This window comes from Misgurnus anguillicaudatus, chromosome 1 (genome assembly GCF_027580225.2).
Source record: "Misgurnus anguillicaudatus chromosome 1, ASM2758022v2, whole genome shotgun sequence".
In the NCBI taxonomy this organism is placed as follows: domain Eukaryota; kingdom Metazoa; phylum Chordata; class Actinopteri; order Cypriniformes; family Cobitidae; genus Misgurnus; species Misgurnus anguillicaudatus.
In genome coordinates, this window is record NC_073337.2 from 20,038,359 (window position 1) to 20,065,000 (window position 26,642).

The 26,642-nt window shown below is 39.5% G+C and overlaps 1 protein-coding gene across 1 annotated transcript in view; it reads left to right on the top strand.

Annotated features, from left to right (window-relative positions):
* snd1 (staphylococcal nuclease and tudor domain containing 1) overlaps window positions 1-26,642 on the top strand; it is a 209,615-nt gene that overhangs the window by 166,675 nt on the left and 16,298 nt on the right. Inside the window, exons 18-22 of the mRNA XM_073867828.1 lie at window positions 4,472-4,613; window positions 16,953-17,076; window positions 21,067-21,136; window positions 22,318-22,431; window positions 25,051-25,251. Of these exons, the coding sequence (XP_073723929.1) occupies window positions 4,472-4,613; window positions 16,953-17,076; window positions 21,067-21,136; window positions 22,318-22,431; window positions 25,051-25,251 (651 nt within the window). The remainder of the gene's footprint in view (window positions 1-4,471; window positions 4,614-16,952; window positions 17,077-21,066; window positions 21,137-22,317; window positions 22,432-25,050; window positions 25,252-26,642) is intronic.

Here is a 26,642-nt window from a genome sequence, read left to right on the forward strand (position 1 = left end):
AAGCAGCCAACTCCGCTATACTTTTCTCTCTCTCTCCCGCTGCCAACCGCAGCGCAGCCTTTGGATCAGTCAATTTCTGATGAAATGATAGGGGTGTTTGGAATGGTCCATGTATTGGGAATATAGTTTCTACATTATTCATTAAATTAATATTATTCTTCACTCTTTCAGACCCCTCTATTTATTACTTTGTATGCAAAGAGGGAGTGATTGTGATGATGATTATTATTATAAGGGTTTGTTCAGTTCAGTAGTGTTGTAGTAATTATTATGTCAAAAACAGAAGTATAACAGTAATTAAAAATCGGTTTAGCATATCGGTTATCGGGCACATAAGCATCCAAATATTTGTTATTGGCATCGGTTTAAAAAAATGAGTATCGGTCGATCTCTACAATGAATGTCTTGAATAAGAAAAAAAATCAGTCACACCCTGCATGCACGAATTAGCTTTTTCTTGATAACCTGTTCACCGCACACATTAAAACGGTCTCTATAAACAACGTCTCTTGAATAAACAAGATTTTTTTCCAAAGGTGCTTTTATTTTAGATATAATGGATGCTGATTTGATTTACCATCTATGATTATTAACAAGCACAGCTCTGATTTTTATTTAGCGTTAATAGGTGGTTGTTTAAAGAAATAACGGCCTCATTAATATGTCTGGATTAGTGTGCTATATTTCATTTTATCTTGCTGAAACCAATAGCCCATTTAAGGGTTACCCACCTCTGGTGCAGTGACTTCTGGGTATTGTAGTTTCAGTGCCATGTTTAATGCAGATAGCTCTCTTGGATGTTAATTAGTTTGGCAGTGTGTTCCAGTATAAACTGGGACTATACGTTTAGTCCTTTTGTGTGTGCGCACTCTGGTTGGTGATGGGTTTCTCTCTCGCCGGGCGAAACACAGTCAATTGGAATTGACGCACTGTCACCTTTCATCAGCGTTTAGATCGGCCCCCTCCCCAGGACCGCGTGTGGCCGTTTTTATGAATGTAACTGTGTGTCTCTAATCCCTGAAGAAAGGTCTGACCTCTCCTCAACCCAACACATTAACATACTATTTACTAAAATGCTATTTGCAGAACTGATGCTGCTTATATTAAAGCAATACGCCATTCAGGGTGCAATGCCTTATTTCACTATGGGTAAGGGGTGTTGTCTGATTCAAGTTAAACATGCAATGGGGTCTTGAAGGCTTATTGCCTTTATGAAACATAAACAGGCAGGGTCCCATAGGTGCTGTTTGTGTTCCTGTGGCTTAATTGGTAGAGCATTGCGTTAGGTCATAGGTTTGATCCCAGGGACCACAGATACCGAGAAGTTTTGTATAGATTAAACGCACTGTAAATCGCTTGGATACAAGCGTTTGCCAAATGCATAAATATATTCTGAATTCTGGTTGGTTTGAAACAGTGTGTTATCGCTCTTTCTATCTCCTTCCCTGTCAGATTTGTTTTTGGTGGCTTATTGCTATGGATTTAGGCCACAGGCAGCTCAATGACAGAATACATCACAAATCTTTTCTCTTTGTGACCCCGCCCAGCAGCAGTCATATACCTGCACTCATGTGGAACAAACAAGAATGGTTGGTTGCCCACAGAAGGTCATTTGCCCGAGGTGCAATGTGTTTCTGAGTCACTGTGTGTGTTTGTGGCTCATTTTGCAGCGGTGGATACGTTGAAATGATTTCGAGTGTGCCCTTGCCTCTACGGCACGTGTCAGGGGTCGTGTGGCCGTATAGGTTCGGCGATGACCGACGGTGGCAGATGAGTGTCAGCAGTCTATAATCTGAACGACCGTGACTCGGTCCTGCAGGTTTGATTAAATCTTGTGTCGTGCCACTGTGCCAGGGCATTGTGGGTAGCGGGTTAGATTAATGCACTTGCTTCTGCGGATTGTGCGAGTGGTTTGCAGAGCGTGGCATGTTTGGATCTTCATTAACCCAGACGTTTTCTCCAAGAAATTATTTTCCTTCCAGTTTCGTTGTTTTTGTCACGCCTCAGGGGAAATAATTGAAAGTAATTGGGTAGTTTGACCCTGTAGTTTATCATTTAGTGACTGGTTCGCTACGTGTCACCGGTTGTATTTCTATTCTTTTGGATTTTTATTTGCGGTGAGATTGGAGCGTAAATGTCGCTCTCGCGGTCCTGGTGGACATCATTAACTAAAACCAGCACTGCGAGGAAGTGCATATAAAACTGTCGTTCGTAATTAGCTGCCTCCCGCTCTCAGGACGAGAAAAGAATTAATGGAATAACGAGAAAACTTCAATAGCTGATGAACATCATTTGCTAATAAAGCCCCTGAAATAAAGTAACGGGTGGCTGCTTAAGACCCTCGGCTCATCCTGTTTATAGTTCTCTGTCTTAACCACCCGCGCTTGGTAAGCAACTCAAACTGCATGCTGGGTATTTTCTGATGATTCCTAATGCAATGATGAGGTGGAACTTTTCTTCTGCCGTTTTTTTGGCACATTGGCACAGTCCATGATTTGTAACCTCACGTTCAGGGCTTGAATCTTAATGAGCTTGTATGAAGTGTTTTGCCCTCTTTTGCAGCATTGTTGAAATTTAACAGATATAGAACTCTTATGATTTTCCAAACTCTAGGAATTCTGTCATTTAAATAGTGTTAAATCTGATGACCATAGATAGAAATCACTCAAACATTGGTGCTAATCAAGGGTCTTCCTCTCTCGTGGAAAGCCAACCTGAAGTGACTTAAACTGCAATTCAACGACTGGCCACTAGGGACTGCCTTCAAAAGAGGGAGTCAATCACATAGACCCCCATGATAAAATGCCCAACTTTACAGCATAAATAAATATGTTTACAGTCTTGACAACTGCGAGGGGGTGAATGTTTTGTAACTCATCTGTTACAAATTTAAATTACATTAAACCTTAAATTATATGAAGTTCTTAATAATTAAAAGATTTTCTTAAAAATAAATCCAGATAATTTACTCACCACCATGTCATCTAAAATGTTGATGTCTTTCTTTGTTCAGTTGAGAAGAAATTGTTATTTTGAGGAAAACTTTCCAGGATTTTTTTCATTTTAATGGACTTTAATTGGACCCCAACACTTAACAGTTTTAATGCAGTTTAAAATTGCAGATATCCGATCCAGCAAAAAAGGCCGGGTTGGCCCCGATACCGATCCAGAATATCGGATCGGTGCATCCCTACATGGTACAGCAGCAAAGTCCTTGATTATTACGGTGGAATAAGAGTAGAGTTCCTAGCCATATTGGCCTAGAAAATCGCAACTTTTAATTTTCCGTCGGTCTTGGTACATGATGTAACTACAGAAGAGTCAAGTTTTAAATAGAAAAAATATCCAAACTCTTTGGTTATTTTTGAGCGCGATGCTAATGGTCTAATCGGATTCAATGGATTATGCTAAGCTACTCTAAACGATCCTAAACGAGGCATAAGGGACTTATCTAGCAAAACAATTGTCATTTTTGGCAAGAAAAATTAAAAATTCTTCTCGTCTTCCTCCGGTCCTGTGACGCGCCAGCGCGACCTCGCATAATACGTCATCACGTCAAGAGGTCATGGATGACATATGCGAAACTACGCCACAGTGTTTACAAGTGTGGAGAAAGAGGACCGTTCCGACGTTGTTGTATGTGGAATGATACTTATTCATGTCTCAGTTTATTGTTTAAAATATATGTAACACGTGACCTTTCCGTGTCATTACGCAATTACGTGAGGTCGCGCTGGCTCGTCACAGCCAGAGGAAGACGATAAGTTGTGGTTTAAAAGAGCATGTTTTTTATTTTTCTTGTCAAAAATGACAATCGTTTCGCAAGATAAGACCCTTATGCCTCATTTGGGATCATTTGGAGTCCTTGAAACTGCAATTTTAAACTGCATTAAAACTGTTAAGTGTTGGGGTCCATTAAAATGAGAAAAATCCTTGGATGACATAGTGGTAAGTAAATGATCTGGATTTTTTAAAGAAAATGCACTAATCCTGAGTTGAGTGACATGTGAATAGCTGCTGCTATCTCTACCGTTAAGCTAGACTGGCATGGATTCAGCAAACAGGCATGTCAGCTCCAAGTTCCGCCTCTTTGCCCATTTTCGGTTATCTGCGAGTGACGCGCTGCCAAGATAGTGACGGCAGGCTCCGCCAACTTTGGCCTATAAAAATGCTTTTCAGAAACCTACGGGTGACTTCACGGACACTAGGTCCGTATTATATATAGTCTGTGATGCTTATAAATAGCAATATTAAATATAAAGTAGCCCCATTTACATTTTTATTGCACATTTCTGGTTTAATGCACAGTTCTAGTTCCTTATTTCCAATTGTTAGCTTTTGTTTCTCTTGGAAATGCAGTATGTCATTTCTTGTTGATTTTTAGGGCTGTGGCCTACATCGCCAAATTGTTCAAGGTGTACAAAGCCATTGTACTGAAATAATAATCTTTTTTTGCCTGCGTCTTTGTTAGGTCTGGGCTAATTATGAAGAGAAACCAAAAGAAGAGGTGGCTCAACTTGTGGAGGAGAAAGAGCGCATAGCGAAGTACAGACCCGTCTACGTCACTGAGATCACAGACGGCCTTCACTTCTATGCACAGGATGTTGAAACCGGTAAGTGGTGTTGTTTCTTAAACCAGTAGACCATAAGCTGTGTCCATGTTTTCAAAGTTCTTTGTGCCTTCTCTGAACTTGCTTGCCATTTTGGAGGTTTTGATAAAATTCCATCGCAAAAGAAATTAAATAATGTGGTCAGTAAATTAAAGGGGACATATCTGATGTAATGTTTAAGTGCTAGAATTGGGTCCCCAGTGCTTCAATCAACCTAGACAGTAACTTAGTTTTGTTAAACCATTCTCTGCAAGCATGTGAAAAATATGTAATTGAAATTTGGCTCCCCCTGTGATGTCAGAAGGGGATAATATCGCCCCTTAATCTGCACTATCCAATCACGGCACAGATCAGCTCATTTGCATTTAAAGGACACACCCAAAAACTGCACATTTTTGCTCACACCTACAGTTGCAATTTAAACATGCTATAATAAATTATCTATAAGGTATTTTTAGCTACATACTCCATAACCAGTAAGTACATTTTCCTTAAAAGAGCTTGCAGTTTTGAATTGGTACTTTATAAAAATGTTTTCATGTAGTCTTATTAAAAATGTCCAGCCAATCAGATTTCAGCATCTCAACAGGGACAGCACTTTTTCGTTTCATTTATTAAGGTGAAGATGATACATTCCCGAGGCAAAAGAGCATCAAAGTCCACTTTCAAACATTTACGGCTGTGATTATGACAAACCTGAAGGCCCTTTTCCAGATTTGTTTTTATGTGGTTGGGTAGGATGATCTCTTAAATGTATCCGCTCCAGCAGACTCCAGTTAGGAAACATTGCAGGTTGTGTGTTTATTGCCCTCTAAATGCCCCGAGTGATCGTCCTGCTCATTCCTCCACAGTGTGATAGCAACTGTTTATTAAACATGACATTTAAAGCGCCCTCGGTACTGACCTGGCCCAGTAGAGCAACTGTCCTGCGATATAAAAGGGGGTGGAATTAGTGAGCATATAGACACACACACTGGCTTCTTACTCTGACAATAAAGTAAAATGATTTTAATTATGCACACAAACACACATTGTTTGTTGCATGCTGTTATTAGGATCTATGTACATGTTTTCAGGGCAGGCTTCATTGGCAGGGCCATAAAATTGACTTTTGTTGCCTGTTAATGGGCCTAATTTGCAAATTAATTAATTTGCATGAATTGAGAATAAATCACTTGTCAGAAGCATGACAATCCCATCGCGTTTAGCATGCTGTGAAATGACTTTCTCAAAGAGCTGCAGGTGTTAAAACATGTTGAAGGAGGAAAACTTGTATCCACTCGGATACTCAGATGTCACCTTTGTGCCCTAAAAAAAAAAGGCAGAGACTGCTGTGTGCTGTATAGTAGTCATCACACATGTGAATACTGCCAGTCAGTCATAAAAATTGCAAAGTTGTACTATAAACAAGGAATTGCAATATTAACGTATAGTGACCCAGATATCAATATAACAACATATCGCCGGGTCCCAGCTGATTTGAACGCCTACTACACACTCAGCTGAGCTTTTTGTGAAATAATTATTCAGGTTATCTGTGGGGAAAAAGCCGGTCGCAGCAAATATGCAGAAGAAAAAAAACGGTATAGGAAACGGAGGAATAACAGAGTGAGCTGAATGTGCAATATGTTTGCAGCTTTGCACTGTTTCGGCTTGTTTCTGTTTTTAAGGGTTTATGTTGAGATGAACCAGCAAATGTGCATCTTTTCCCGTTTTAATTGGTCAATGTTTTCTATGGTGAGACTTGAAAATGGAGATTGAGATGTGCTTGTTAGAGAAACAGGATTGTTATTTTCAGCTAAAAAGTAATTTCTTTCCCGTTCGCTCGCGCAAAACTGCATTAAGGAGGTCTCGTTCTTAGTCGAGCACTTCAAAGCAGAGCCGTGTAAAAACCTACAAGCCGGTCGCTTTGCAATTTCATTACCAGTTTCTCACAGCAGCTTCAGACAGACAGAGAAATTCTAATAGGCCAGGCACGATTTCATAAACACTTTGAAGATTAGTCTTTTGATTATGACATCACTTTTTATGTCTACAAATTTGCATCTAATAATTCCACTTTCCTCCCTTATGGTTCTGCTGCTAAAAGAAGCATGAGATTTTTAAATAAGAGTCAAATGAAATTAAGAATAAACGTTCTTGCCGTCAGAGATTAGATGAAAAGGTCGTGTGAGGGATTTTTGTAGCAGCGATGTCGGGGTTCATGCAAGCGTGTGATATTATCAGAGTAGGGAAGATGTGATGAATTCATCTTCATCCGGGGAATCTGCTTCATTCACATTCGCTAGTAAATCAATGCATTTATTAAGCTGAAGTGTCATTTGTTTTGATGATAAAAAATACGTTTCATTCCAGCACAATATGCAGAAACAACTTTATGTATGGGAACAGTTATTACCTAATAGTTGGAGTCCTGAAGGTCGCTGGTTTCAGGGTTCCCACGGGTCCTTGAGATCCTTGAAAGTTTGTAAATCTGGGGAAAAAGCCCCTGGAAAGTTTTTGAAGATATACATACATAGATACAGGCCCTTGAAAGTGCTTGAATCTATTTTAGGTATAATATTCCGTGTGTAGTGTAGGATAATATCATAAAGACTTTGCTTTAAATGCTTATAGCTTCTGTTTGCGAATGTTGATTCATTCCAAAATGCTTTTTTGCATAGTTGTGTTTGACACATGAAAACGTCTCGGGTTACATATGGAAACAAGGCGCTGCGTCTCCCTTGCCATACTTCCTGCGTCCTTGTAACGCCATCTTTGGCAATATTTCCGATAGTGATATACTTCCTGGCTCCCGCGTCACCATGTCTTTGTCGTTAAGCCTCACCATTGGTTGAATTTGATATACACATTCAGGCGCACTTACTCTTGGAGGTGTCCCCAAAGTGTCATTGCAGTGACGCAGCGCAAGTTCCCTCGAAAGGAAACTGTAATAATGTATCTTTAAAGGTAACACAATGTAACCTTGCTCTCACTTGAAATGTGTCCCCACATTCAGTCCTTGAATAGGAGGGTATTGGACCAGGAAAGTTCTTGAAAGGTCCTTGAATTTGAAGTTAACTAAGGTGTGGGAACCCTGTGGATTGTATCTTATAGCCGACTGAGGTGCCCTTGAGCAAGGCACGTTTCCCCCAATTGATCCCCAGGTGCTGCAATGATAGCTGCCCACTTTTTGTCACTGGGACGGTGCCTTTCAAAAAGGTCCTTATACATGTATGTACCAGATATGTACCTTTGAGGTGCAAAAGTGTTCTTTTTGGAAACGTTTTTCCCCAGTGACAACTTTTGTAAGTTCATGACTTGCTGTGCATGTGTTCACATTTCCATACTTGACAATCACATCTCTTTCACTTTTCATGAAAGCCATTCATAGATTAGTTTCTCTAAGAAGTGGTGTCATGGACATTTAATGTAAGTTTTTCAAGCACCAACATAGCATCTCAGCTAATGGATTGAATTTGGGGATGGGACAAGAAGTTTGTCCCTCCAGTGGAATATTGGCTAATGTTTGACTGGACCGACCTAAAAAAAAAGATTTTTTTCCAAGAGGCAACCGTCCGGTCCAGATTGCAGTGACTTAAGCTGCAATTCATTGACTGTCTTCAAGGGATGGGCTCCAAAAGAGAGTCACTCTCATAGACCCCCATGTTAAAATGTCCAACTTTACAGCAGAACTAAATATGTTTGGTACAAAAAAGCCTGTTGCAAAATTGTTTTTGTTTATATGGCTAATTTTACCTTTCAAGAAAACTGTAACGGTACATTCACACAGGGCATAAGCGTTAACGCTTCCCATTCACTTTAAATGGGTGATGTCATGTGTTGCCGAACTGAATTGTGGATCCGTCTGCGCCGCATCAGTGTCGTTGCTTGCAGCAGAAGTTGAACATTTATTAACTTTTCAAGTGGCAACATGTGCATCAGCCAATCAGATTGCCTGATGCAAATAACCTAGGCAGAGCCAGCCAGTGACGTTTATGGAAGACCGGAGCATGTGTTGCGGCCACTGTGATTGGCTGTTGGCCACGCTTCAGACAAACCTCCCGTCAAGCGTTTCGTCCCGTGTGAATGTACCGTAAATCATCCGTTCAAATTATATTAAGGCTTCAATTTCTTCATAATTAAGGGTGTGGCCACTTGAGTTATAGGTGGGTTTCCGCTGCTGTTGGGCTAAGTGGGCGTGGTTTCAACCAGGCACCTCAGCTCCACCCACATTCTGCCTCTGCCCATTTCTCGTTATCCGGAAGGGGCGCTTGGTGATGAGCTGCCAAGACGGCGATCTCCAACTCCACCCACTTTGAGCTACAAAATGCTCTTCGGTTAACGTCACGGACACTGCGTCCATGTTTTATACAGTCTATGGTTTTAGCCTGATGCTGGAAAGCAGTATTTATCCGATCTAGACATTTTCTCCAGTGACTGTCATGCAGTCATATATACAGAATCATGTCAAGTAAAAATAAACAGGCCTGATTGATTTTGTGGTATCCCTTGAAGTTTCCATTCCTTTTGAGTGCAGTTAGATCTGTGGTTAATACAAGGCTTGATACCATAATGAATCCAGATCACGACTTCATTTAAAAAACACTAAATACCCACAGATCACTTGGATAACATCTCTGGTTGCATGAGAAACGGAATCTCCTCTCTCGCTCTCTATATATATCAGCAATAAAACGGATTTTATTGGGAACAAAAGTGTCTGCGTATATCTCAGGAGACGCCGCATAACGGCTCTCTCGAGTGGGGGGGTCTGTGTAGTTACATAACCGAACCCTTAGGAAATGAATCCTTTTAGTTTCCAACACTGATTAGTTTAGTTTCAGCATTCGCATCAGCATACACATCCACATTGCGCACTAGCTGCTTTTTGTCTTAAGCTGGTAGAGCTAGTAACCTTCTGTAGATGTTTGCAAGTGTAATTATATGCCAGTTTGCTGTGAGCATAATTATACATGCCAGGTTTGTCTCTCATAGTTGTTTTTTCTTCCTGTCTGAATAAACTCGGATATGTTTCGTGCCAAAAGCGTATTTTATGTCTCACTTAACTACAGGTATAGCATGCTCATAGGAAACCGCTGGGTTTCCAGATTGGGTTTCTAGATTTGGAAGCTTGAAAATGATCTTGAAAGGTCACCAAGTTTTTAAACTAAAAAAAAAAAATTAAATTAAAATTTTATGCTTAAGCTGTACAAGAAATAAATTAATTGGCAAGATTTACTCTTTATGAGTGCTTTTGGAGCATGATAACATCATAATGTCCCTTAAGTGCAACCACATATGTGACTTATGTAGGGTGGCAGATGTGAAGTCATTTCCATGAATTGGTACCCGACATGTAAATGTAAGTCTCGCAGTCTTTCTCCAGTTATTTAAACAGTCATATTGTTCATCTGTTCATGTGTAGTTTGGCCCCGTTGGTGTTGCTTTGGCCAATGGCTTTAGAGGCCATCTCTGGCATAGAGCTTGAATGACTGGAGTGGTTCCCGGTTTATACACATCCTCCAAGGCTCACCTCTACATGTAACATCTGTTTTTTACCTAATGACCACATGGCCAGTCTGGAGAATCACTGGAAGTGATTTCTGTCATCCCAGTTGAAGTACATGTAGCTTTCAGTTGTTGGTAGCCAAATGCTTCTCTGTTGTGACCACTTTAAAAGAGACACACACCGAAAAGCTGTTTTGAATGCCTTAAAAGCTGCCACAGATTTATGGGTATATCTGTAACGTGCAATCAAAACAGAGTCAGGGTCTTGCATGCAGAGCGTTGGGAGGAGAAACCTCAGATTCTGCCCCCCCCCTTCCTCCCTTCACAATGGCTTTGAAATCACAAAGCTATAATTTACCACCGGGCGCTGATTACTGTGTGACCACTGTTATGTTTGTGTATACGTGTTCATTTCATCCTGTAGAATGACTCGACAAACAGCGTCTAGTCTATCTGTTTGTATTCTCAAAGTAAAAAGCCATAACCGATTGGACTGTCGTAGACGTGTAGTTAAAGCTGGGTAAATCTCCTCCTCGACTGAGGTCGTTCCATCTGCCTTTCTCGTTCCCGCCGCCCGCTGTCAATCTTGAGCCGAGTAGGAGGTGAAATTCTTTAATACTACCCTTATCCTTGCAGGACGGACCCCGTCTACCTGCCAATGAATCTTTAATGAGACAAGCGGGCAGGTGGGCCGTCGTTCGCCGCCCCGGTGTCAGCGTGAAATGTGACTTTGTCCTTAAGCCCCGCGAGGGCCATCGTTTTTACCTGGAGAGGAAAGGAAAAAGAGGGAAATGAAAATCGCTGTTTGAAAGAGATAAAGAGGTTACTGCGTATAGCAATGGCGATCATCGGCTCATGGGCGAGAAAGTGTGCTTGCTCTCTCCTCGGTGGAGGTTTTGCGGATGGTTGTGGCCAAATTTTTTAAACAACCATACAGCCATGCTTACACGTTGCAGTCTTTTCCAATGCGTGATTAATTTTTAGAGTAGATTTTGTTTTTGGATAATTGCCTTTGGTGGTAGGTCGTAATAATCAGTGCATGTGAATGTTCTGATCTGTGCTGTATTGCCCTCTTTTAACAGTTTAATTTGGAGAGATTGGTGTTTCGCTTTTTTTTCAATTTCAAAACATTTCTTGTTGCCTCCGGGCATCACTCCACCGAATAAAATCACAATCACAATGTTATAATTCTGAGGTTTAATCACTCAGCTGCAGCCTTGCGCCACATAAAAATAAACAAGACTTTTATTTTTTCTGGGAAAAAATGTGAGAGGATGGTTGCCAGACCATTGCTTTGCAGTTACTTTGGTTACCAAGCTTGAAGTGAATACACGTCTCTTATATTTTGGTCCTTAGCTGTGACCTTGTCTTTGAAATCTAGGATAATACTCAATATTCTGATTATGAGATTACAAGCATTAAAGTTTGATTTTACTCATTGATTTCAGTCTTTGAAATTGTCCTAGTCAATATTAGAGATATAAAGGTTATATTTTCACAAATTGTTACTTACGTTATGTAAGATTAATTTATGTAAAACTGTAAATCACACCAAACTGACTTTTTTCACTTACTGTATATGATTGAGGTCGAACCAAAAACGTCTGGTTTCTTGGCAGCTGTTTTTCTCAACTTATGTAAAAAAACTCACGAGGTTGATCCTGCTTAGTTGTTGTGGGTAACGTAATGTAGGCGCCCACTGGATGTGACTAAGATAGATTCATCTACTTTTTTATTCAAATAAAAGCAGATTTGGGTTATGTTTAGAACCGTATGCAGCTGTGCTATATGTGTACAAACAGCACTCATCCCCCTTGCCTTTAATGTCAAGATGATGTGTCATATGTGAACTGTGAATCATCCACATGTAGCATAACTGATATAGAGACCTTATCAAAAATGTCTCCCTATTTCCTGAGTTACAGGACTTTTGTATGCATGTGTGTACAGACAGACATACAGACAGATCTATAGACAGACAGACAGATCTATGAACAGACAGATCTATGGACAGACAAATATATAGACCAACAGACAGATCTATAGACATAGGCATAGGTAGATAGACAGACAGACAGATCTGTAGAGAGAAGACAGACAGACAGATATGTAGACAGACAGACAGACAGATCTGTAGAGAAAAGACAGACCGATATGTAGACAGAAGACAGAAAGACTGACAAATCTATAGACCAACAGACAGATCTATAGACATAGGCATAGGTAGATCGACAGACAGACAGATCTGTATACATAAGACAGACAGACAGCTCTATAGAAAAACAGACAGATCTATAGACAAACAGACAGATCTATAGACAGACAGACAGATATGTAGACAGAAGACAGACAGACAGACAGATCTGTAGAGAAAAGACAGACAGATATGTAGACAGAAGACAGACAGACAGACAGACAAATCTATAGACCAACAGACAGATCTATAGACATAGGCATAGGTAGATCGACAGACAGACAGATCTATAAACATAAGACAGACAGACAGCTCTATAGAAAAACAGACAGATCTATAGACAGACAGACAGATCTATTGACAGACAGACAGACAGACAGACGGATCTATAGACAGACAGACGGATCTATGGACACAGACAGACAGACGGATCTATAGACACAGACAGACAGCTCTATAGACAGACAGACAGACAGCTCTATAGACAGACAGACAGATAGATCTATAGACAGACAGACAGACAGATAGATCTATAGACAGACAGACAGACAGATAGATCTATAGACAGAAGACAGACAGATCTATAGACCGACAGACAGACAGACAGATTTATTGACAGACAGTTCTACAGACGGACAGACAGATCTATAGACAGACAGACAGATAGATCTATAGACAGACAGACAGACAGATAGATCTATAGACAGAAGACAGACAGATCTATAGACCGACAGACAGACAGACAGATTTATTGACAGACAGTTCTACAGACGGACAGACAGATCTATAGACAGAAGACAGACAGACAGATCTATAGACAGACATACAAGACAGATCTATAGACGAAAGACAGACAGACAGCTCTATAGACGGACAGACAGATCTATAGACAGACAGACAGATTTATAGACAGACAGACAGACAGACACACAGATCTACAGACAGACATACAGATCTATAGACAGACAGACAGACAGATCTATAGACAGAAGACAGACAGACAGCTCTATAGACAAATGGACAGATCTATAGATGGATCTATAGGCAGACAGAGAGATGGATCTATAGACATAGACAGACAGATCTACAGACAGACCGACAGCTCTATAGACAGACATACAGATTTATAGACAGAAGACAGACAGACAGATTTATAGACAGAAGACAGACAGACAGACATACAGACAGATCTACAGACAAAAGACAGACAGACAGCTCTATAGACGGACAGACAGATCTATAGACGGACAGACAGATCTATAGACAGACAGACAGATTTATAGACAGACAGACGGACAGACACACAGATCTACAGACAGACATACAGATCTATAGACAGACATACAGACAGATCTATAGACGAAAGACGGACAGACAGCTCTATAGACGGACAGACAGATCTATAGACAGACATACAGATTTATAGACAGACAGACGGACAGACACACAGATCTACAGACAGACATACAGATCTATAGACAGACAGACAGACAGACAGATCTATAGACAGAAGACAGACAGACAGACAGCTCTATAGACAAATAGACAGATCTATAGGCAGACAGACAGATGGATCTATAGACACAGACAGACAGATCTACAGACAGACCGACAGCTCTATAGACAGACATACAGATTTATAGACAGAAGACAGACAGACAGATTTATAGACAGACAGACAGACATACAGACAGATCTATAGACAAAAGACAGACAGACAGCTCTATAGACAAACAGACAGATCTATAGACAGACAGAGAGACATACAGATCTATAGACAGACAGATCTATAGACAGAAGACAGACAGCTCTATAGACAAACGTACAGATCTATAGACAGACAGACAGATTTATAGACAGACAGATCTACAGACAGAGACAGATTTATAGACAGAAGACAGACATACAGATTTATAGACAGAAGACAGACAGACAGATCTATAGACAAAAAACAGACAGACAGCTCTATTGACGAACAGACAGATTTATAGACAGACGGACAGACAGACAGATCTACAGACAGACCGACAGCTCATAGACAGACATACAGATACGTAGACAGACAGGCGTTGCATACAAGTTTTTTTAATCTTTTGGTTTAGTGTGTCTACTGTGATATGTTGTTAGTTCCTATCAATTTATGCTGCCCTAATTTTTTATATGTATGTACATTTGAAATAGTTTTCAAATACCAACTTGCAATAACAACCTCAGTATGTGAGAGTTTTGCAGCGAAGCTCTAAATTAGAAGATCAAAGATTTACATTTGTTAAGAGATCTCAAAGGGTCCTGCTCTCGCTACTCATTACCGAAATCTGGAACATTACACCTCCAAATTCACTTTCTCGGGGCTCATCTGCAAATTCCCACCTAACGTTCTTCATAACTCGCACTTGTCTCTCATCGCCCCAGAAGGTGAGCTCGAATTTATAGACCAAGTCCAGCTCTTCCAATTATTGTAGCCCACCGACGGCGAGCTAGCTGCGTTCGAGGAACCACGCGCTGAAAGTGTACTCGCTCGCAGCCGGCAGTGTTGTAGATTTACAGGAGGTAGAGAATCTGACCCTGCTGTAATTAAAGATGAATCCTTTGTGATGTCCTCTAGTTTATCAGCTGAAGAGGATGTAATGAACCATACAGGGAGCGCAAGCAGGGCCGAACACTTGAACCCGGGCCATATGGACCACTGCAAGTCTTGTTAGCCCGCTTTTAGTTTAATACACTTCAAAAATGTCCCATAAGTGTAGGACACTAACAAATATTCAGTAGTATTACTATTATTAATATTAAAAACCCACTTTTGCAAGATTTACTGTTAGTCGCAGGTGTGCCCAGAATATGTCTGAAGTTTCAGCTCAAAATACTCCACAGATCATTTATGGTAAACTACAGTAATGCAGGACTGTAAGTCAGTGGCTTTTGACCTGAAATGTACCTTGGTGTAGCATTACATCATATCATTTTAAATCTGTATTTCTATAATATTTTAATACTGGATGCTGGTAAGTGTCTTAACTGTTAATTATCAAATTCTGCAAAGGTTTATATCTTAATATCATTTCTAATAAGCCAGCACAGGCAAGTTAATTAAGCATGCATTGTATTAAACTACATGGCATGGACTTTCCTCTCATGCGTCGTAAATGAGTGGTCCTTGGATTAATTAAGTTAAACTCACAGCCTCCATTAAACCTTTATAATGCATACAGAGGACTCCCCCTCCTTATTTATTATTTAGCGAGCTCTCGCAGGGACCAAAGTGGGGCACGGATGAGCGAAGCTGGAGAAACGCACTCTCTTTGCCCTGCTGCCTGGGAAGAAAATGCAAAACTTTTTAAATTAGTTTAATAAATCAAGGCCACGCGTTCAGCTGTCATCTGACACGCTACTTTAACCGCAGTCACATGGTCGCGTTTTCCCCCTTTAACGTCTCAAAACTGCTGGCTCCTCAAAATGCCACTGATATCTCAGCCGATGTTTGTGTGTGCGCGCTTGTTTCACCCTATATGTGCTAATTAATCGTTTAACAGGCTGGCTGCTACTGGGTTAGCCAATTAAATGGAGCATTAAGCCACGCCCCTTTTGGAAATCTGCCCCATAGTCATTACATTACCCGCTCCACCCAACTTTAACACCACCCGCATGTATACAAACATATGTTCGCATGTTTGCGCTGCTCTTTTTACATGTAATTATCTACACGGAGGCATTCGCGCATACACATTTGCACCGTACGTGGGCCCTCGCTCTCCCTCCCAACTTTATCCACCCCCTCTTTCATTTCGTACACACAATTGTGTTAGCAAAATATTACGATTTTAATAACAGTAATGACGTCAGAAAGGAAGAGTGAATGGAAATGAGCAGCTTGAGACGGGCCCATTAGTTGTCTTATTTTAAACCGCTTTCCTGGAGGGATGTTTGGTGTTTGTCACACATTACAGCTCTCTCTCTCTCTCTCTCTCTCTCTCTCCTCGACATTAGTCATGCCTGGCTGTGGGGCCGTTTTGTCACACATTTCCGTACCCCGGCACACCCCACACCTCAGCGATTATACTGATTGCTGTGTTGTTTGGAGAAAAGAACGAAGAGCTGTACGACTTTGGATGAGAAACTAAATATCTCTTCTGGACCTTCTCATTAGAAAGGTCTTTACTTGTTTCGATATATATTAAAGCCTCATCGCTCTTCAGTTGATCCGAGTTTGTTTTTGTCACCCCTCAAGCACAAAAAAGGGCATTAAATGACTTTTCAACTTGTAACCGAGCATTAGTTCTGTATTTGCAACAGACCTCGGGCCCAGCATAAATATTGCTTGTCAACAGATAATTTAGGATTGGTCATTTGGTTAAACGAGCAAAATATGATGCTTATTCTCTCCAGAGCCATCAAGGCTTCATTGTTGAAAAAATGATGTTGGCAGGAAATAGGTATTCGCAGGTTAATGCATCACTTTCTCTTCAAACCGGCCTGTCATAGTCTAAATAATATCATTATCCCATCGTGATTATCCTTGGCATTCCAAATAAGGAGAGCCAAGCTGGCTAATTCAGGACACCCAATCATGGACTAAAATGTTTACCAACTTTGACACTATTGTGATGGTATGCAGTGCAGTTTAGAGATGTTTACCCTTCTGTCCTTCTCATCCTGTGCAGGTACTCAGCTGGAGAACCTGATGGAGAGCATGCGAGCAGAGATCGCCGCTCAACCTCCGGTGGAAGGATCCTTCAGCCCACGTAGAGGAGATATCTGCATCGCAAAGTTTGCTGACGGAGAATGGTACAGAAAATTGAAAGTACACAGCATCATATGCGTCAGAATGTTGCCAAAATAAATACTAATACAATTTAGTAATATTGTAATTTATACTGTGCTAACAGGCACTTTCACTCCACCCCAATTGCTTTTGGTGACAGTGTTTCCCATGTTGCATTTGGGACAACATTCTTCCCTGGAGTAAGAGCTCATTAAGTGTGTTACACACAGAAACGTCAGACAGCTGAAGCTCACAAGATGATATTTTTCGAAAGCCTTCAAGAGCTGAAGGCCATAGATCAGGCATAGGTTCCGAGATGATTGGTGTGTTTTAGCATAAGTAGATGGTACGGCTTATAAAGGAGGTCTTGAAGTGGGTAAAGATGTCTCGGTTTGATTAGATGAGAGTAGAAACGTCTTTGACGACTTCTCTTGTGTTTGAGATGTCACGCGGAGCTTTGAACTGCTCTTTATGAATATAAGAGGCTTCTCCCTCTGCTTTTATGATTTTAGGGCGAGAGGTACGAATATATGATTGACTCTCCGGCAACAACCAACAGCTGAACTGCTTGGATATGGGTGCAAAGTATTTACACTGGTAGCGCTAGTATTTACTTTAGGGATATTGTATCAAGGTTTTAGTTAAATTCAAATACTGCATTATAATAGTTAAAATTTATTCTGTAGGGTTTTTACAAATTTGCATTGTTGCAAATTCAATTTAGCACAAACAGTGGAGATGTAAGAAAAACTGTAGGAATAAGGGGAAAACATTATAAAATAAGGAATAGGGTACTATTTAAACATGAACAATTAGGAAAACCATAAAATGTGACTTTAGACCACAAAAAGGTGAAATTGAGATTTATACGTAATCTGAAAGCTGAATAAGTAAGCTTTCCATTGATGTATGGTTTGTTAGGATAAGATAATATTGGTCGAGATACAACTATTTGAAAATCTGAAATCTGAGGGTGCAAACAAATTTTTATATTGAGAAAATCCCCTTTAAAGTTTTCCAATTGAAGTACTTAGCAGCACATATTACTAATGATAAATATATTTTTTTATATATTTAGTGTAGGAAATTTACAAAATCTCTTAAAGGCTCTCTAAGCGAATAATGTGCGACGTCACTTCCTTTTGATGTTTGAACTGTTTTCAAACAAACGGAGCGTAGCTAACGCCTCCCCCTCCCTCTCCCGTCCGTGCTTTCATGAACGCGCCCAACCCCCACCCCCAAATCCTTCTTGTCGTTTATTGGCTGGAACACTTTGTTATGTTTTGTTGTGCTAGGTTTGGCCACTATGTTGATATTGCCGTTTGTCGAGCCTGAGCTGTCTACAGAGATCGCGTTTTTTTACAGTTTGATCAGCGGACAGGCAGCAAGCAGATAGTGAGGAGATGTTTGCTGTATGTAACAAAAAATGTTTTATGGTCTAAAACGCGTCAATTCGCTTAGAGCGCCTTTAATAGAACTTGATCTTTACTTAAATCCTAATGATTTTGGCATTAAAAAAACAATAAGATTTAACCCATACAATCTATTGTTACAAATATACCCGTGCTACTTAGGACTGGTTTTCTGGTCCAGGATCACAAATGGACTTTAGTATCTTTAAAAATAATTGTCTATAATAAGGTTATAATTAGACTTTTACAGTATATTTAACCTGTAACTCCTTCCCGTGAGCGGGACACCCAAGTTTACTTCAATATTTTTCATGTAAATATTCATCACGACACACGATATATTGTTGGAAAGGTCTAAGAATGTAGTTTTCATATCTCAAAACCTTTTAGCAGTACTAATAAATGCAGTGACTGTAATTTATTAATTTGTGACAAGAGTATACAGCAAACCTCGCAGCAATCCAACACAAAACTCATTTTTTATAATTTTATGTATAAAATAATACTATATTGCATTATTTTTATTTATTACAATAAATTTAAACTGCTATGAAGATTTGTCTTATTTAATATTTTCACTTCCACACACAAAATTAGGCTTCTAGACCAAAAAATGTCAGAGTTATATTAATTTAATATATTAATTTATATTAAATTAAGAGTACATTACCGTTTCACCACCCACTCAAAAATAATAATCATTATCATTATCAAATAATAGTCATTTCTATACATGCCAAGTTTTAAACTGTGACAAATCCTGAATTTCTGAATGGAAAGATGACTGAATTAAGGATAACCGGATTTATACTTGTTTTGAGACAATCAGACATTTCCATTTAAAAAAAGGCAGTTCTTTGCCTAAACATTGGCCTGCTGGTTTTACAGTGATGTTATAGAGACCTGGATTGTGATAATGTCCTCAACATGTAAAATTTTCGAAACCAATTGTGCCTGATTAGAATAATTGTAAACAACTCGATCACTACTATTATAATCAGTGAAGCTGTCTGCCCAAGGCTTGTCTCTGATCTTCCTGGTCTTGATATGATATGGCACGCTCCTGTTGATGGATGTATTGTCATATATATTTCTGCCAGTTTTTTTGCTCTTGCATCTAAAATAATGCTGTCGGAAATGTGATAATTCCCACTTCTGAAGTCGTAATTACGAACATGTTGGTTTCAGATGCAAAGAATGGAGGACTCCAGGTGGTTCATACTTCCGTCTGTCTTGGGAAAATGTTATTTAAGCACAATGGGGCAGTTTCCTAGCCTGGGAAAACCCAGACAACTTCTGGCAAATTTAGATTTGCTCTGCAAGTAGTCTGGCAAAGAGGCCATTTAAGCCCATTTCTAATGCTGAGAAATCGCGTTACCAATCAGAAACGTTGGGGCGGGCATGATGACGACAGTGCAGTGATGGTGAAGCGGATTTTGTATATTACAAAGATGGATGCCGCTGTGGAACATCACTTGTTCGAATCAGCTATCCTGTCTGTTTTAAACGATTTAAACTTTTCCTTTTCGTTAAACCCAAGCAAAGAACAACACTCGAAGCCTTCATATCTAAAAAAAAGATGTTATCGTTGTCTTACCGACTGGATCTGGCAAGTCTGATATAGCTCTGCATACGTCATCTCCTTCATCGCTGTGATTGGTTTTACGTCTATCCAATTGAACACAGTGGCATTTGAGAGACGTCCGTTGGAAATTATTTGTCTATGAAGCTTTGCCAGACCATAACTTAGTGACTACTGAGAAAAGTCTGGTTTCAACCAGGCTAGCAGTTTCCCGGACAAGGTTTAGATTATCCCAGGACTAGGCCTTAGTTATATGGACATTTAAGTAGTTTTTACAAACAAACCTACAAAAAGCAATACTGGTGAGACAAAACAATGGCACTGATATATGTTATATCAGTACAATGTGTTTTTAAATTAAGGCAGCTTAAACATGCATTTTAGTCTAGGACTAGGATAACCCCTGTCTAGGAAATCACCCTAAAATATACTACTTTAATTACATGTTGTCAATAAAAACTAATAAAGCATATATCACAGCATAAATCCTCCTTTCATCCTCCATTTTAAACTATAAAAACTTCTGGAAAACTCGTATTTACATTAATTCCTATGTCACTTGAAGGCAGTATAATTTATAAATATCACATGGTGGAATTTTTTCATGTGCAATGCTGTCACTGTCAAGTGGAAGCCTTAAATGCCCAGTAAACACTGCATTTTGTAAGTAATTAAACACTTTTTCACTGTGTTGTTATTGATATTGATGTATTATATATGGTCAGGTACTTGCATTTAACATTTTGCCAAAATCAAAGTCACATGGAAGCGTGTCAGACATGCATAATTATTCATCATTAGAATAGCTGCACTTTGTTGCGATTGCATGTTATAAAGTTTAATACAGTTTCATAGGTGTGCTGTTTTTTCTGTCATGTTGCCAAAATCTTTTTTTTTAAAACATGGAGCGCCGGTTCGAAAAGTTTCACATTAACTTGTCCAACACTCGTGGATGCATTTTTCTTCACTTATCGGGCTATGCAGATCCAACAATTTCTTCTCTCTCTCTATCTCCATAGGTACAGAGCTCGCGTTGAGAAGGTTGAATCCCCAGCAAAGGTTCACGTGTTCTACATCGACTATGGAAACGTGAGTATCACAAAAAATCTGGATGTAAGCTCATTGTCTCCTGTACGGATCCAGTTGTGTTATGCATTTGGGTGGAGCGTGTCTCTTCCAAAATGCCTTGACTGATGATCGTTCTGGATTCTAGGCTGCCTTTACGTTGATTTCTATTTAAAACACTGCATGTGCTTTCAAAAGCCAGCGCCGGATCTGTCATTCAAAGCTCTGCTTATGTGGAAAATGGTTCTTTTACGCTACATCACGCTATATCACAAGATAAATAGAGCAGTGACATACATCTGGTGTGCATTTGCAATGAAAATAATGCTGGTGTGTTTTAAACGGCTTTGAATGCTTTGCACCGAATTTGCTCTTACCACTGTTCATCTCACATCTTTGTATTCCCTATACGTTTCATTTCTTTTAATACACCCAATCTCTCTCTTCCACTACATTTCTTACTTAAATAATTTTAGCCTTTACACTTAGAGGGTTTTGCAGCGAAAGACGAATTTATTAAATACTAATGAAATGACCAAATTGACATTTGTCAAAATACCGTAAGACATTTAAATTACTGACTACCCAGACTGGATCTGCATTGGATCTGAGCCAAAGTCAGGGGATACGGTGCAGATCCGGCACGGAGTCTGGGTAATAACGTTTTCATTGGTATTACTAAACCTAAACATAAGAGTTACAAGAAAGCATGTCAGACGCACTTAGAGGGTTTTGCATCTGATCTCTTCATTTATTGCTGTTGATGTTACTAAAGCATCCACAGTCTTTCGCTTTTTACTGTACTTTCATCTGTTTTTAGTCTCTCTCTCATTCTCCATGCTGAAAAGAGGCTTTGTTGTGGCTCACTGCTAACCAGCCTTTTTAGCCTGCTGTGTTCGCATGTTCTGCACTGATTCACTGATTCCTCTAAAGACACATGACCGCTGCGCTCAACTCGGGCCTAGAAAAGAGAGCGAGAGAGAGAGAGAGAGAGCGTTTCTCTTTCATATTGTGTTGCAAGCTTTGAGAGTGTTGTGTGGAGGAGTGAAGCGTTATCCTTGACTTTGCTTTTATCTGCTGTGCAGTACTCACACCTCCATTTAATGAGGACCTTGTAGAGGCAGTCGGTGTATGAAAGAAGTATGAAGTCTGTTTTATAACACAACAATGTGACTCTTTCAATCTCTCTCTCCGTATCATTTCAGAGAGAGATATTATCCTCCACACGTCTTGCAGCCCTTCCTCCAGCCTTCAGCACACGTACGCTTCCTCCACAGGCTTCAGAATACACATTCGCCTTCATTCAGGTCCCACAGGATGTAAGTACTCGCACCCACCCACCCATATGCGCTGTCATGTGATGCATCACACATCTTGGCCTTCAAGCCGCTCCTGTAGAGCATATGCTTTATGTACACACTTACAGGTTTATAGTCCCATTCAGGTTTTACAGAATTTGAGTTATAAGCTATGACATGCTCTTTTTATTAGGGCTGTCAAACGATTAATTGTGATTAATCGCATTCATAATAAAAGTTTGTGTTTTCATAATATGTGCATGTACTATGTGAAATTATTATGTAAATATAAATAGATACAAAATCTATTGAATCAATATATAAATGTGCATTCATCTCTGCCATGTTATATTCATTTAGTTGACTAGTGGTATACACTAATTAAAAAAACTAAACATTAATAATTACAGCGATCATCTGTAAAAATTGTTGGTCCGTCTTGATTTTCGTTGACGTCACGTAAAATAATGGAATGTTTTTCATAAGATTCCCTGAGGTCAATGTGTTAGCATGACAGAAGCGTGATGCTGTCTTGTAAGAACAAGCATTTTTCTGTCACCCGAGTGGCTTACGTTTCTTCCCTGCCACACCATGGGTTTATCAATGCTATCAAAAGTTTTTTTGTTTGTTTGTTTAATGATCACAAAGTACAAAGTAGACGAGAAAAACTAGGATTGCATGTATATTCAATGCACCGCCATTGTTGTTTAGAGTGCGTGGAATGGTGCGCTGTGATTTGTTGAGCGGATTTATTGCATTTTGCAGAAAAGGAGGACTAGTGTTTATCGCGTTTTGGGGAAAAAAAGAAGAAAAGATGACAGAATAATATATCGGATATCAGATTTTGCATAAAATTCATAATTTACTTTTGAATGCTGACCTGATACTATACTGATTTTACGGAGCCCCTAAGGGGACATGGAGCAAAAATTAAATAAAGTGTAGTTTTCTCGTGCACGTGAGGCCGTCGCGTGGGCACGTGAGGCCGTCGCGTGGGCACGTGAGGCCGTCGCGTGGGCACGTGAGGCCGTCGCGTGGGCACGTGAGGCCGTCGCGTGGGCACGTGAGGCCGTCGCGTGGGCACGTGAGGCCGTCGCGTGGGCACGTGAGGCCGTCGCGTGGGCACGTGAGGCCGTCGCGTGGGCACGTGAGGCCGTCGCGTGGGCACGTGAGGCCGTCGCGTGGGCACGTGAGGCCGTCGCGTGGGCACGTGAGGCCGTCGCGTGGGCACGTGAGGCCGTCGCGTGGGCACGTGAGGCCGTCGCGTGGGCACGTGAGGCCGTCGCGTGGGCACGTGAGGCCGTCGCGTGGGCACGTGAGGCCGTCGCGTGGGCACGCAAAACGAAAATGTAAAAAAAAATTCTGCACATGAAGGTTTTGCATGAGTACATGAAACTAAACTTTTGATTTTTTTAGATTTTTGTGTTAACTCTTTTTTTTAATGGCGTTTAAAAATGGTTTTTAGTTACTTGCTTACTTATAAATCAAACAAATTTATAAATAAATAACATTTTTCATAAATTTATGTTCGTACACAGCGTACTCACACATAAATGATGCGTTTATTTTGTTCATGATTAATCATTTGAAAGCCCTAATAAAAAGTAAGGTAAAAGAAAAACTTACATTAATCACGATTAATCGTTTCACAGCCCTACTTTTTATAACTGTAAAAGCATTTTTTTTTTAAGATTTTCATTGAATTTTACGTAATGAGGTCACGTGATTATTGTACGATTTTGTGTGTAATATTTTACCCTGTCTTTGAAATCCAGGCTAAATTCTCATGTAACTATGAAATTTGATTTCACTTTAATTTAAATCTTTGACATGACCTTACTCAGTCAATATTAAAGATATCAAGGTTATATTTTCAAAGAATGTTTTTACATTATGTAGGATGATTTTATGTATAAAACTGGAAATCGCAACAAAGACTTTTGGTAAAACAATGCATTAGCAGCCCAAAGGTCATGGGTTTGATTCCCCGGGAACGCACATGCTAATAAAATTTATACTGCTTCATGCAAATGCGTAGCCTTTATGAATGTTACATGTTATGTATGGAAATGCAAGCCAGGAAAGTTGTAAACCAGCCATGTCTGGAAAGATTGGGCATAGGGGTGTGTGTGTGTTTGTGTGCTTGTGTCCGCATGCCACATGCCCTGTAAATACTGCAGTTGTCTTTGATGTTTTCACTATATATATCAGTCTCTTTCTCTCGTTCTGGATGGCCTCTGTATCTCGTACCCCCACCATAACTCCCCCCAAGGGGAACATGCTCGGAGGTTGCCATGGAGACTGGGTTGGCTCACAAGAGCAATGTGTGTGTATGATGGAAAGATCAGATCCGTATCTCTCACCTTGTGTATCGAACATTTTGTGAAACATTGTGATACATTTGGGTCGTTTTTTGTTTTGAAATCGACATTCTTTATCATTATCACAGCGCTTGTGTACAGTATATGTGATGAATGAGCTGGAGAGGTGACTTGAGTATTATCGATTTGAGCATTAGCAGCGCAAAAGATTGTGGGTTTGAAAAGTATTTGCGGTTTTTGTCCATGTGTGAATGTAAAAGTAACACCTGTTGTAAGTGACGCATGTGGCACACACTAACCCGTGATGACCTCTCAACAGGAAGACGCACGAGCCGATGCCGTGGACAGTGTGGTGAGGGACATACAGAACACACAGTGTCTCCTGAACGTGGAGTACAGTGGAGTCTGCCCGCACGTCACGCTGCAGTTTTTAGACTCTAAAGATGACGTGGGTCTGGGTCTTGTGAAAGAAGGACTGGTCATGGTGGACGTGCGGAAAGAAAAATATCTCCAGAAAATGGTGACCGAAAACTTAAACACACTTTAACAGAAACACAGTTATGCATTACAGGAGATTTCTGTCGTTTCTGACATTTTTTTAGAAATGTCAAACATTTCCATCACAATAGAGTGACCGTGATAGAAATGACATTTTTGCAATAAAATGTCAGATTTCTTTGTCATTCCAGGACTAATTTCATAGCAAGCATTTTAAAAATACCGCATTAAATATTCACACTGTTTGATGTTTGAAATAAATTGATCTAAATTATTTACACCACACAATAAATATTTAAACGGTTTGATTATTTCACTATTTGTTTAGACTGTCATAGTTTTCAAGTGCAACAAAGGTAAAGCAATAAAATCTGCCATTTGAAAAGTGAATTGGCAGTATAATCCCTTAGGGTAACACTTTACTTGTGTTTATAAGACTGACATGACACACATCATGAACATGAAGATTTTATGACGTCTGTCATTAAAGACTGACATGACACACGTCATGAACATGAAGATTTTATGACGTCTGTCATTAAGTGTCAATTGTTCAATTATGTCATTTTTAATGCAAAGATGACATTGTTTTTGACATAAACCAATACATCATAACCCGTCATAAATCTGTCATAAACATGACATAGTTTATGACAAACTACCTAACTTTATGGGTTAACTTTACATTAAAATGTAATTCAAATGTCATTAAGTGTTAATAAACTGTCAAATAATTTTAAATACTTTAACAAAATGCAACAGACATGTCAAAATATTACACTTAACTTTATGTATGTGACAACTAGCAGAATTTGTTCTTCCTCACACAGAGGGTTTTGAAATTTTCTGACATAGAAGAAAAAAATGAACAAAACATTTAATTAATTTAATTTATTGTAATTAACTTTGCAGCAATATGGACCCAACGCTGCATAGCTTAACCCATTGTTGTACTGCTGTCATTTAATTTTAGGTGAATCGGTCTCCAAATGCAATAAATTTAATAATAATTCTTATTGGTTGATTTTATTTGTAAACACATGGAGGAAACTTAAAAACATTATGAACTGAAGAATATTCATGATGTTAATATAAAACTATTTGACAGAGTATTAACACATTGTATTTGTTCCACTGTAGTTGAAGTCAAGAAAAATATTCATGACGCTTTAATAAACCTATATTACAGAGTATTGACACTTAATGACATTTAACAAATTATATTTCTACCACTGTAGAGGTCAAGAAAAATAATTATAGCGCTGTTATAAAACTATATGACAGACTATTAACACTTAATGACATTTTAATGATAAATTCAGTTTGTATCACTAGTAAAATGGTCAGTTATGTTGTCTTTGTCATGACAAGTTATGATGTATTGGTTAATGTCAAGTTGTCATCATAAAGACA